The sequence below is a fragment of the Pristiophorus japonicus genome, chromosome 16 (assembly GCF_044704955.1).
Source record: "Pristiophorus japonicus isolate sPriJap1 chromosome 16, sPriJap1.hap1, whole genome shotgun sequence".
NCBI lineage: Eukaryota > Metazoa > Chordata > Chondrichthyes > Pristiophoridae > Pristiophorus > Pristiophorus japonicus.
In genome coordinates, this window is record NC_091992.1 from 33,179,527 (window position 1) to 33,193,740 (window position 14,214).

Below are 14,214 nucleotides of genomic sequence, written 5' to 3' on the forward strand. Positions count from 1 at the left end.
GTAAAAGAATGTCTGTAAATCACACTGGTGAGATACCGCTGGCACTCTGTCCTGGGAGAATCTAGGGGTCATCGTGTGCTGCTGCCGACAGTCACAGGTTGGGCTCGACGGGGAAGTGGGACTAGCTGCAATGCTCTTGCAGAGAGCCGGCACAGGTTCGAAAGGTCGAATGGCCTCCTTCCAGGCTGTAACCATTCTATTCTATATCTGCAATATCCTTTTAGGACTGCAGCGATCAGAGCTGTACACAGTATTCTAAGTGTGGTTACACCAATGATTTATAAAGCGACACTATTACCTCACTATTTTGACCTTTTAATACGCACCAACAGCTGATTTGCTTTATTCACTGCCACCGAGCATGAAGGAGGTGGGTTTTCCTTTCCATCGTTACACATAATCAAACTCACCTAGTTTTGGCTTCACAAATCCATTCGTGATTCCTAAGTGGTCAGCGGCAACTGTCTCCCCGTTTACTACCCTGAGGATGGTAAATTCCGCAGAGAGGGTGTGCATAACTAAGGGCAGATCCCTTTCCCGTACCTGAGAGTGAAACAAATAGAAAGTAATTTCAAACCCGGCCCGATGCCATGGATTCTTTTGCCTGGACTGGGATGGGAAGATCAGTCTGAAATCAACCGTATCAACAAATCTCGGAGATGATATAGCGCAAGAAAACTCACTGAGGCATGGGAATTTGAAAGACCGCTGTATCTGACATTCAACTCTGAGAGGCCAATGCGCAAACACTGCAGCCCTCTGGCATTTGTAATAAGAAAACGATCTTTTACGGCCAAAATGTAATTTTTCAGTTTTCCGATTCACTAGCATTATTGGAGCAATGGTATTTTGAAATTGTGCATACGGTACAAATTGCATTTTAGATTTATTTTGTGTTATGATGCAGAATAACAATTGTGCTCTAAGTTTTGGTTCTAACAGAAGCCAAAGTGGCACTTGCAAGCTGAGTCATCAAAACCGGGCAGGTTGGATGCAAATAATGCGCTTCCCAGGAACCGCTAACTGTCGGTCCAATCAGAAAGTCTACAGTGAAATGTATGCAAGGACTGTGACACACAAAATGCAGCCAGACAAAAAATCACAGGCGGGAGGAATTGGGTGCAAAAACATTTCTATACAGCCTTCTTCCCCAATTTTGCAACCCGATTGCACATACACCACCCCTGCACACCTACCCCGCCGTCTCCCAAATTAGCCCTCGTCACCATGTTTATGCTGAGCAGCTCCATGCACCGAGGAACAGGCATTTACTTGCTCCTGATGTGACATCTCCACTTTAAGAATAGGGGCATTGTCTGTCAGTGCAACGACATGATGTCACAGCAGGGAGTCTGGTGCTGTACATCCGTATCCTGAATGCCCCAAGCTATGCGGTTAATCATAGATCACAAGGGCCAAATTTGAACCTGTAATTATTTTAAATTGGTCATTTACACTGTTCAGGGCGCCTCCGATAATCCCAGCAGCAACTTTACATCAAAACAAACACATCCTCAATATTGTTACAATCGCTGCCTGTAAACAAGGCTCGGCACAAGGAAACAGACTCAGAATAGTTACTCAATCTCAAAGCAGCGATATCTTACCAAGATGAAGTCTGTTTGATATGTGGAGAGCATGAACACAGAGATATTATGGTCTGCCAGCGGTGCGATCACTGACTTGGCAATCTTGGTGACTCCAATTGGCTGCGAGCTGGAGAAACTCCCGCCACCGGACACCACATTCAAGGCCAGCCACGTCTCGTCTGCCACACTCAGGAGATCCGACCCGGGCAGCTCTGGAAAGACAAGAATAAAATGAGAAGATTATAACTTTCAAACAATGGAACAGTACAATTTGTGCTGTAGGACTTGAAGACTATAAGCAAAACCTGCGGTTAACATCCGGTCAACAGTCGTTCCAAATGTGAATATTGCACAAAACTACAAGGAGAAAAGTATGTTTCAACTACAGTGAAACTGGGCTTTGATGCCACCTCACTAAAAAGACAATGGGGTAGGAACTGCTCTGGTTGGTAACTGTAGTGACGTTATTTTTGAATATGTTGACAATGTCTACCAGAGCAATTCTCTCCCCCCGCCTCTAACCTATCTGCAGTCCAACGTAAGGACACCTTGAACAGTGCGTTAATGATTCGGGCTTGAACCATCATTAGGCAAAGATCTATCCCAAAGCTGCTTGTTTTGGTTACATTTCCATACGGTAAGTTGAAGAAAACAGCAGCCTGCCTGGTGTATCTGGAATGTTTCCAATGTGTTGTGCTGATTAATTAATTACAACTGTGTTAAAACAGTAGAAACTTAAATAATGAATGAATCCTCTTGTTACTGGGCCAGTTAGAATAAATGTGGAACATTACTGGACACGCTGTGACACAGCCATTTATAGAGAGTCAAATTAACATTTTAGGGCTAACTACACCGCCTGTGGTGTCGCTCATAGATAAACTATGAGGCTTCCATCTTCTAGGATCTTCAGGAGGAGGACTATGCAAGGCAAAGTTGTACAGCATGCAACACTCCTCAAGACCCCCGTCAGACTGTACAGAATACCCCAAGTTGAGCCAGGCATCCGGGATGCACCTTTAATATGCCCATGGTGTGCTCAATGATGACTCTGATCAATGAATGTGCTGCTGCTCGGCTAGAATCCTGGGAAAGTGTCATCAGCCAAGCCTACAGCGGATACCTTTCACCTTCAAGTTGCCACCCAGATACTGTCTTTCTTGGTTAAAGAGTGTCGGTGGAGTTGCTCCAATTGAAAGCATCGTGGCAATTGCCAGGGAAGCGAGCATTCACTTGCGTGATCTGTGCACTAGCAGCTACAGATTGGAGAGGGTTGTCCTTTTCAGTTGAAGGACATCTACCCATTGATGAAAGGGTCCCCGAGGGCCACAAAAGTGCCATTTAGGACTCCTTTCCCCCTCCCACCTTTATATTACATGCATAGATTTATTAATTTATGTAACTGTGATAGTTGGAGAATAAGCTGCAGTGCATAAAGCAAACATTATTTATTTCCAGGAACCAATCGAAAATAAAACTATCTTCACAATCTCGGAAAACTTCTCTCACAAACCATTTTCCAAAATCTTTCAGCAGAAACATGCAACGCCCCCATATCTCTCCTTTCAATAGCAAAGAGTCGGGCACATTGCAAGCAACACCACAGAAGATATAAATAAAAAAGAATCTGAGACATAGCTGTCATACATTCTCACACATGCAAACTTCTAGATCACACTTTCAAACGCACATATAAAAAGGAAGCCGCTCTGATATTGAATTGAGTTGAGGAACGGCTAAGAGCAATCAGCCTCGAACGGACTTCAGGAAGGCATGGCAATTACACCTTGTGGTCTGAAGGGAAATGCCATGTTAGACAAACAGCACCTTCATAGCAGAATAATAGAAAACAAATACTTGCATTTATATAGCACCTTTCACGGCCACCGGACATCTCAAAACACTTTAGAGCCAATGAAGTACTTTTGAAGTGTAGTCACTGTTGTAATGCAGGAGACACCAACCAATTTGCACACAGCAAGCTCCCACAAACAGCAATGTGATAATAGCCAGATAACCAGTTTCTGTTATGTTGATTAAGGGCTATTTATTGGCCAGGACACTGGGGATAACTCCCCTGCTCGTCTTCAAAATAGTGCCATGGGATCTTTTCCGTCCACCCGAGAGGGCAGATGGGGCCTTGGTTTAATGTCTCATCTGAAAGCCGGCACCTCCGACAGTGCAGCGTCCCTCAAGTACTGCACTGGGAGTGTCAGCCTAGATTTTTGTGCTCAAGTCCCACAACCTTCTGACTTAGAGGCGAGAATGCTACCCACGAGTCCATCAGGAAGGATACGAGCATTAGAGGGGTGACGATCTCAGGCAGCGGAGGTGCTCAGGTCAAGACCTCCCTGTGCATGGACGACGTCACAGTCTTTTGCTCGGATCCGCAGTCAGCCCGCAGATTGCTCACAATCTGCGACCAGTTTGAACTGGCCTCGGGAGCGAAGGTCAATCGCAGCAAAAGCGAGGCCATGTTCTTTGGCAACTGGGCCGACTGATCCTTTATTCCCTTCACCGTTAAGCCAGATTACCTGAAGGTGTTGGGAATATGGTTCGGAGCGGACGGGGCGTGCACCAAAAACTGGGAAGAGCGTACCGCCAAAGTGAAACAAAAACTGGGATGGTGGAAGCTGCGCTCCCTCTCCATCGCAGGAAAGAACCTGGTCATCAGGAGTGAGGTGCTCTCGGGGTTGTTGTACATGGCGCAGGTCTGGCCCATCTCACACTCCTGTGCTGCGACAGTCACCCAAGCCGTCTTCCACTTTGTCTGGAGGTCCAAAAATGGACCGTGTTCGCAGAGACACGATGTACAAATCTCTGGACAGTGGAGGAAAGGATGCTCCGAACGTGGCCCTCATCCTGAAGGCCACCTTTGTGTGCGGCTGCATCAAGCTGTGCACCGACTCCCAGTACGCAAACACCAAGTGTCATTACGTGCTGAGGTTCTACCTGTCCCCGGTGTTGCGAAGGATGGGTCTGGCCACGCTGCCGCGAAACGCCCCCACCAGTTGCACCATGCCTGTCCACCTGTCCTTCGTGGAAAAGTTTTTCAGAAAAAACCCCTTTGACCACAAGGCCATAAATCAGTGGTCGGCACGTAAGGTCCTGGACGCCCTACGAAAGGAGAGGGTGGACCCTGTCAGACTTCCCCGAGCAGACTGTCAAACTCGTCTGGCAGAACGTCTCATCGCCAGAGCTTTCACACAAGCACCAAGATGTAGCTTGGTTGGCGGTGAGGAAGGCCCTACCCATCAGATTCTTCATGCACAGCCGAGGTTTCAGAGACACGGCACTCTGTCCCCGAGTTGGCTGTGGTGCGGACGAGACAGTCATCCATCTCCTTTGGGATTGCCCCTTTGCAAGGCAGGCCTGGATGGAGATGCAGTGGTTGCTGTCGAGGTTCATCCCAAGCAGCTCCGTCACACAGGACTCTGCTCTACGGACTGTTCCCAGGGACTCACGCCGAGACAGACATCACCTGCTGCTGGAGAGCCATCAACTCGGTGAAAAATGCACTTTGGTCTTGCCGAAACTTGCTGGTCTTCCAGAGCAAAGAGATGTCCACGTCTGCGTGTTGCAGACTGGCGCAATCCAAGATCCAGGAGTACACGCTGAGGGACGCACTAAAAATTGGTGCAGTCGCCGCAAAGGCACGGTGGGGAAGAGTCACAGTTTAAAGCCGTTCCACCACGGTAAACACAGGGGCTGGAATCAGTATAAAACTCCCCTCGAGCTGGATGTGTAAACTTTTTGTATACATAGAGCACCATGATCTGAAAACACCTATGCAGGTGCCATGTATAATACAAGTTCTGTTTAGTAATGTATGTTGCAAAGAAATGTAACTGTACCCTCACCCATTCCGTGTACTGTATAGTGCCACTAGTAAAGCAATATGACGACTGTACTACAATGTATCCTAGATTGTACTGAAATGTACCTCGAAATGTAAAGCAAACAAATCTATTGAACGGAACTGCCGTTAGCATCCAAATGTATTGTATGGAATTGCTGACCGCATCCAAATGTACTGAACTGTCTTCCAATGTATTGTGCAAATTTTTATATGAATAAAGTATATTTTGAAATAAAAAAGAGTGCTACCCACTGAGCCATAGCTGACTTGCGTTGTTACAATGTTAATTGTACAATGCTTCCGAACAACACCGCCGTTTCCTCCAAACTAGTAAGCAATACCAGGGACACTCGCTACTCTTTAATTAAGAATGTTAACTACGTTTGTTTGTGAGCATGAGAAATTTGAACGCAACGAGTGATATTTTAGAGTAAAATTACTAAAGGATTAATGTCATTTGAACATTAAATAATAGGTCCAATGTGCAAAAAGCAAACACTATCTGCGGGCAGCAACTCAGCCAAGGCAGGCGTGTTCTGATCCATCTGCAGCCAAGAATTAATCACACTTTGTGCTCTGTGTGCAAATACTGTAGTAATGTGCTGGACCAGCAGTGGATAAAGTGGCTACCTAGTTTTGTTTACCAGCTCTATATGTCATTGTGTGCATCAGCAATTCATCCAAGTGAGCGGATGCCTATTAACTGAAAGATTCCATTCGCACAATAAGCGAAAAAGACAGAAAAGCCAACCATGTCACATTGCAGGGACAGGTGGCAGAAGGGCTCTGCAGGAACACTTTGTATTATTCTTATTAAAACATAAGACTTGTTCGAGAAAGATCAAGGTTTGACTGTTTTACACTTGTATCCATTGGCCATGCGCAGTAACTTTGGAGCAGATGGGCTCTGCTGGGCATCCCCAACTTCTGACAATCCTCCGCTCCCCAGAATGAGAGAAGAGCATCCTTTCTACATCCACCTGATATTTTCATTTTTCAAATTCTTCTTTGGTTTTTGGCGAGGAGATAACTGAATCACTTTAAATTCTAAGTTAAGGCTTGCGGTTCTCTGCCCATAGACTATCGTAAACTCATAGGGCTCAAATTTTCCTGGGTCATTTGCGCCATTTTTTCTGGCGTAAGTATTTAATTCAAAGATTCCCCCTGGAATCTGCGCCGGCGTAACTGCTTTAGTTACGATTTTTCTAGGGTAGGTTTTTTTGACGTCATAGTTTGACGTTCCCACATGTCTGCGCCAGCTTTCATCAGTTTACACAGTTTGCCCAAAAAATGTTAATCCCAGGTCGGCGTATCTGGCCATTCCTGAAAAACCTTCTGGTGAGTTAAGAGAAAGCAGTGCACACTGAGAAACCAGCGTAGAAAGACGCCATTGTTTCTCATCAAAGTTTTTGGAGGGAGTCAAGAACACTTTAAATGTCCATAATAAAGCAGGGCTGGAGGGTCGTAGCGTCGGTCATCAGAATCGGCCCTGCGCCCGAACACAGGGGCACGGCTGGAAAACAAGTCTGGGAGGGCGGGGGGTGGGGCAGAGGTGGCGATTGGAAGGCTGCTGCACTAGGCACAAGACTGCAATGAGTTTGGGAGGACGGGGGAGAAGTCACAAGATCGCAATGAGTTGGGGGGAGGGGGAGAGAAGTCACAAGACTGCCAACCCGAAGCTGTACTGCGCATGCGCGTCCACTGAAATAACGTCACTTTCTTTTCCCGCGCATACGCAGAAGATGTGGCATTGTTTTTCAGCGCAGACAGCCCCCCGTGGCGGCTGGACACACTGCACGGCGCCAAATTTGAATGATACATCGGGGAAACTGTGGCAAAATATTTCTGGCGCGCTTCTGGCCTAGAAAAACGGGCGGAACGCTGGCAATACGCCAGAAAACGGGTTTGGGCAAAATTGAGCCCTTAGACACTAGCAACATAATTCTTAGCAGGGGTTCATTTGATGGATGTTTGAGTCCCTTTTCTGACTATAAAGAAACCTCTCCCAGAGTATCAGCCGTGGCTCACTGGTAGCACTCTTGCCTTGGAGTCAGAAGGTCGTGAGTTCAAGCCGAACCACAGGTACCTGGGCATATAATCTAGGCTGATACTTCAGTGAACTACCGAGGAGGTGCTGCACTGTCGGAAGTGTTGTCTTTTGGATGAGATGCTAAACCGAGGTCCCGTCTGCCCTCTCAGGTTGACATAAAAGGAAGGATATACTTGCCATAGAGGGAGATTCCTGGGATGGTGTGATTGTCCGAGGAGCAGAGATTGAGTCGACTAGGCCTATATTCTCTAGAGTTTAGAAGAATGAGGGGTGATCTCATTGAAACATACAAAATTCTTACAGGACTTGACAGGGGAGATGCAGAGAGGATGTTTCTCCTGGCTGGGGAGTCTAGAACCAGGGATCACAGTCTCAGAATAAGGGGTCAGCCATTTAGGACTGAGATGAGGAGAAATTTTGTCACTCAGAGGGTGGTGAATCTCTGGAATATTCAGTCGTTGAGAATATTCAAGACATAGATCAATAGAATTTTGGGTAGTCAAGGAATCAAGGGATATGGGGACAGTGTAGGAAAGTGGAGTTTAGGTAAAAGATCAGCCATGATCTTATTGAATGGTGGAGCAGGCTCAAGGGGCCGAATGGCCTACTCCTGCTCCTGTTTATGCTCTTATGTAAAAGATATCATGGCACTATTTCAAAGGGGAGCTCTACCAATATCGTGGACAATACTTATCCCCCAACAAACACCACTAAACAGATTATCTGGCCTTTTATCTCATTGCAGTTTGTGGAACCTTGCTGTGCACAAATTGGCAGCTGCATTTCCCACATTATAGCAACGAGCACGTTTTGTAAGTACTTCATTTGCTATGAAGCACCATCGTGACATCTCGTGGCCATGGAAGGTGCTATATAAATACAAGTTCTTTCTTCGCTTTCTTTCTGCCATGGCCTAGGTTCGCAGAACCACAAGATTTGCAACAACATTCTTCCACCAGCACGTATCCGAACATCGCAGGTGCACGGCGCGTGCTTTTCTGTCCGCTGATTGAAGTGGATATGCCCATGATTTTCCAAGAAGCGGGTGAGTTTTCCCCCATAGTGTAAATACAACCTGAATTCAGAGTAGGGATCAACCCAACGGTGAAATGAGACTCGTGGCAAAGCAAGTCTCACTTTGCTTCTCTCTGGAATGGGTTTGGGTTTTCAAATCCATTTGCCCGACCCAAGTTTAGCATTGACGGGAAGTTGAGACTTGCTTGGTGCCAGCACTAAACATGTCGTGTGAATGCACTGTTCGTTGGTCTGAAATTTCTCTCCCGGGGGTCTGCAAACGAGTGGTTCTGGTGGACCTGAACTAAGCATTGGTAAGCAGTCTATTGATGAGTAGGCGTGTTTGATGACACTAGTGATGGCTCCTACTGATGACTGGAGGGGGAGGCTGATAGGGCAGTAACTGACCACTTTAATGTTATCCTGTTTTTTGTCGACAGTACACACCTGGAATGCTAGTGGAGTGGCTAGCTCTTCAGTAAGACGGGTAAGATGTTGGCAGGGCCCATAGCCTTTTGCTGTGTCCAGTGCATTCATAAATGGTAGCAGAGACCACTGTAGGAGGCTGGGTATGATCTCTTGGTACTTTTGGCAAACACTTCAGCCTTGCACTCACCTGCTTGGCTCCAGCATTGTTGAGGACGGGGATCTTCCTGGAGCCAAACGAAAGAAAAGCAAATTGAGGGCTGATATCAGGAAATTCTTCACACACAAAGTGACTTGGTTGAATTTCCAGATAGGCGAGTGGAGACAAAAACGGTAAATCATTTAAGAGGCAATTGGATGCCGTAGGTTTTTCTAGATGGATGAGCTTAGTTGGGCCGAATGCCTTCCCCGTCCATATTTATCTTATGATCCAGAGATCACGGGATAAAAGTACTTGGTGTTTGAAGATGATGGCTAAATCAATAACTAAAGAGTGCCATTATGTGTTCTTCATTGAAATCATCTTTTCGTCCAAAGCAACAGCTTTCAAGTACATTATATCCAGGTGTCAGCGTGAACAAAGAAAGCCATCACACAAATGCACTTTATTGCAAATTCAATATCACTAAATACTCACAACAGCTGGTGCCATTTGTAATGGGCAAGCAAATGACAGTAATGCCTTTGAATAGAATGACAGATGCAAATGTGCATTCTAGGATTACTGCAACTGAGCGGAAGACAGATCACCCCAGACACGGTCACTTGAAAAGAAGCAACACTGATTTTGAATTTATGTCTAAGGTTAAAGCTGACTAAAGTTATTTGCTTTCGTAATTTGGTTGCATAACCACATTTTTAAATGCATTATTTCCCCTTCCCATTTGGTGCAGAATTTTGCTTCCTTCTTTTGAGTCTTTCCATGCCATTTACTATTCCTTGACCAATGATGAAGCAATCTTAAGTCTTTGCTGATATTCTTCAGATGATCCAAGGGTTAATGAAGATGTGTCGGCGTTTAGAACCACCACATTTCACATCTGTACAGTTGCGGGTAGCAAACTTCAGACGCTATAGATAGATACTTGAAGTGATTACCACTGGGATTTTAATGTTTGTACTATGGATACTGCGTAATTAATAAGTGGTTTTACATTGGCACTTCTTTCATTCGGATCTTGTGTGTCAGCTCGCTATGTTTACAATACGATAAACTGGCTCCCTGATAACAGCAGCAGAATTGACATTGTGCGGCCACGATTCTATCATCAGGATTCAGCAACATAATGCGTGAACCAGTGCCAAATACTGACCTCCCGCGATCCGAACTGCACAAGTGCTGGTGTAAAGTACACCTTCGGGTGATAAGTGCCTCTTCTCGGGTCTTGGGTCCTTCTTCTCATCCCCACCGGTTGAATTTTGCATTTGGATTGTGGGCAGAGACCACAGGTGGGGAGGGGGTTATGGATGGAAGCGGTAAAACAATGGAGGGATTCAGAAGCCAACGTGCACTATGGGGGTGATGTTCGCTACCTGCTGCCCTGTTCACACTGTGAAGTAGTGCAGTAGTGAGAAAAAATGTTTTTAAAAACTTCACACACACCGCTATTCAACTTGATTTTCAAGCAGGCAACGAAATGAACAGAAGCTGTAGTAAGATATTTAAATTGAGGTCCTACACTGGTTGTAGGAGCCCAATACAATTTTCAAGGATGCTCTGGCCTTTGGTGCTGGTCGCAGAGCGGCATAACCAGTATTCCATAAAGGGACCACTGAGGCTGCTCTTCAAACATGGTTGGCAAGTTTTCTAAATATATTCTGTGGGGGGAGGAGGAGCCTGAGTGCTCCTCCCGGACTCCCAAACACACTCTGGCCCAATGCTGGTCCTTCTGTGACCTCCCATGGTAAAGACTTCCAGGTCAGCTCTGTGTAGGAGCCATTGGATTTCCTGCCCCCGCCAATCAATCAGTGAGCGCTGGTAGCTTGGTAATCTCATTCAAATGCAGCCCAATCATGAAATGGTTATGGCCCCTCGCTAGAGCACGCTGTGTGTGAACATCACTCCCTATAGTTTATATATACTTGAGCTGATTTTTTTGAACACACACTCGCGATTTCCCAGTGACCTAGCCAATACTTCCCAATTCAAAAAATAGCATTGTTCATCTCTTTTGGTATTGGTGAGATTTTGCTGTGTGCAAACTGTGTTTGTTTACATGACAAACAGGAATATACATAAAAAGGAACACTTTGGCAGTGAAGTGCTTTAGGACGTCCTCAAGGAATGGCAAAAATGCCTCGCTTTCGATCTTGACAAATATTCATTGATTGGTTTGCTTGCTTTAGTGATCGGTGCTTTGGATAATAATGCAGCAGTGGTGGGTGAATAATCTACTGTTTCAGCAAGACTGGGAAATATGATGACATATTCTGGAAGACTGGCCCATAAATTAATAACCAAGACCGATTAATTTTTGAAAGAAATGTCTGCTTGTGTGCAGTCATGAAAACTGGTCAGTAAACTGGCAGATATCAGCAGTGGTAAACATTCATTGTTGCATTTTCTCGTTTCATGAATACACTCGATGGTGAAAAATCCAAGAATTAGCTGTTGCTCCAAGGCTTCTAAAGCAAACATCTGCTTTGTACGAGAGTATTAGTTTTTTAAAATTCAACTGGATTCAAACTAATCTACAAGAAACAAGATTATAATTTTCATGTAAAAGAGCCAAAGGTGGTGAAATTAAACAGGGTGCTAACTATTGCGGTGATGCAAAAGTATCAGCAGGCGCTTCGCGAGGGACTCTGCCGCAAACTTGCGGTTCAGTGCTCCAAGAAGGAAGTGGAGCGTTAAATCAAGCGCTACAGCCAGCAAGAGGGGCGGTAGCAGGGCAGTGCTGCCCAATATCGAGGGCAGCGTTGTTGTGTACAGAGGATAATTCTTGCCCTTAAAGGGAAGGGCCATTGCTGCAGGCTCTGCGTTTCAACTATGTCCCTTGTCGCCAACGACAGCCGCGATCTGCAACGATCAGCCCCCAGCCCTCTAACAGAATGCAGGGCTGATCAATGACGGCACAGTGGGATTTTCGAAACACAACCCAAGGGATTAAAAAAACATTTTTTTTTATGGACACAAGCGGCCTTACCTTTAATTCCCGCTCCCCAAGCGGACGGCCTCCCTAATAACGCCTCCTGCAGCTGTCGATGTTGTCGCCTGGCGATGCTGCAGGGGGCGGAACCCAAGTTCTTGTCTGGGGCGGTACCGGGGCGATGCGCTGCACGATGACGTCACAATCTCCGGGCGCAGGAGGTCGTGGCGCTAGGGGTCATCACTGCCGCAAACCTCCCCGGGAAGTTAGCGGGTGTCTGTACTCTCGCCGTGCTCGGGCACACAGCCATCAGCGCCCAGCGGAGGCACTAACGGGGGGGGGGGGGCGCAAACAAGGTCAATTTCTAGCCCAAAAAGAGTACATTCTGCAAGCATTAAGATCTTGTAGTTTATGATGTTATTCAAACGCTCAGTTAAGGTCACACTGCCTTGTAAGCAGATATCCATTACTGTCTGTAGGAACAACTATGAATGAAAAGCTGTCACAAAAATATCTTAATAACTGTCTGGCTCACTTACACTATCCATGCTAAGAGCCGCAATAATCTTAATTGTCACTAGATATCAATCATCACTAGTTTTACAACTGATGCTGCAACTATTTATTAGAATCTAAAATAATAAAATTAGTGATGTGATGGGAAATCATTTTTCAAGTAGAAAGCTCAAATTAAGCAAACAGTTGTAAAACACGGGTCTCGATCCCAAACGTTAATGATATTTAGTTTTGCTGTCCTCAGCAGTGAGGCAGCTGTTTTAAATCTCAGATGCACAGTTAGCTTGATACTATGTATGTGAAGCAGCGAAATGGACTGATAATATTGTTTGACTTCTTTAATCAGGCACCAGGAACAAAAAAAAACCAAACACGATTAAGTGGTAGCCTCCCTTCGTGCACAAAGCTCAACAATGGGCTGCTTTTAGGGTTTTATCAGTCATTTTCTTGCGTGTTTATATTCAGACAAGGTTTCTGATTGCAGCAAGTTGTGAGAAAAATAGTAGAACTAAGTTACCAATCTAGCATAACGATAACGGACTGAAAAGGAAGCCAAGTGAGGATCAGGAATTGTGGAAAAGCACAAATAGCAGAGTGTTGGTGTTAAAACTAGAAATCAAACAAGATTGTGGGGCCGATATTGCTGCAGGTGTGGTGTGCAAAGACCCAAGGCCTACTTCATGTCTAATGTGATTAATGTTGGGCAATGCGGCAGGAATCATTAGGCAATCAACAGCCTATACTCCGCAAGGCTCATTAAGCCCTCCCCAGTTTTTCTTTAATTAGGTTTAAGCCCCATAATATGGCTGAAGCCTCACTAATCTATAAACCTGAAGTCAAAATTGGGAATGGAAAAACAGTAATCCAGCTGCAGGAAAGCTCTAGGGCTGACACAGTTCTTGTTCTCCCTCCATTTGTTTGGCCTCCAGAGGCCAATTTTATGAAGAGGTTGCTATGCCCCCAAGCCTACTTTAAGCAAAGAATGGGTGGCAGCACTGAATGGGCAGCCAGCAGCCCTGATCCCAGTGGTGCCCTCAGTGTATCATGCACTACATGCCCAGAGAGTTAGAAGGATATTTAAATGAGTTGGCCTCACGTTATTGGAGACATGCTGTTAAAATGCTTGTTTTTAGGACTTAAGAGGTGCGGTTATACAGTAACGTCTCTGTGTGTGCACTGACAGGTAAATGCAACACCACCAAAAAAAAAAGAATTGTTCCTGACACCACAAATTTGTCTTTGGTTTATTTTGTCTTCGTTGCTTGGGTTTCACCACAACATATGCTAACACATGCTGAATACACTCAGGTCCAAGCCTCCGTTCATATTACTCTGAATCTGGTCACGAGAAGAAGTGACTCTAAGTTTCCTTCACCCTCCCCCTCTCCACAGCATCATGGGTCAAATCAGGGGCTCAATGCGTCGATCATTACAGCAACACTCCATGCGTACCACATCTAGGCATCAACATGCCGAGCCTTGGCATCTCACTCCACCAGTTCATAAACCCAAAGTCAAAACTGTAGCAAAAACCCGCTGTTGACACGGTTCAGTTTCTGTCACATTCTTAGAGCAGACTGTTCTTCGCTCTTCTAGAGATGTACGCCATGAATTCCCTCGGGGCGTATCCAGCCCTTACTGTGGAACAGTTTGCTCGTGCAACTGGGGTTT

The 14,214-nt window shown here is 45.6% G+C and overlaps 1 protein-coding gene across 2 annotated transcripts in view; it reads right to left on the reverse strand.

Moving 5' to 3' along the window:
- LOC139226437 (cytosolic arginine sensor for mTORC1 subunit 2) overlaps positions 1-14,214 on the reverse strand; it is a 189,461-nt gene that overhangs the window by 19,276 nt on the left and 155,971 nt on the right. For both annotated transcript variants that reach the window (XM_070857207.1, XM_070857208.1), the window contains 2 exons: positions 1,608-1,801; positions 411-543 (listed from right to left, as the gene is read on the reverse strand). In XM_070857207.1, coding sequence (XP_070713308.1) covers positions 411-543; positions 1,608-1,801 — 327 coding nt within the window. The remainder of the gene's footprint in view (positions 1-410; positions 544-1,607; positions 1,802-14,214) is intronic.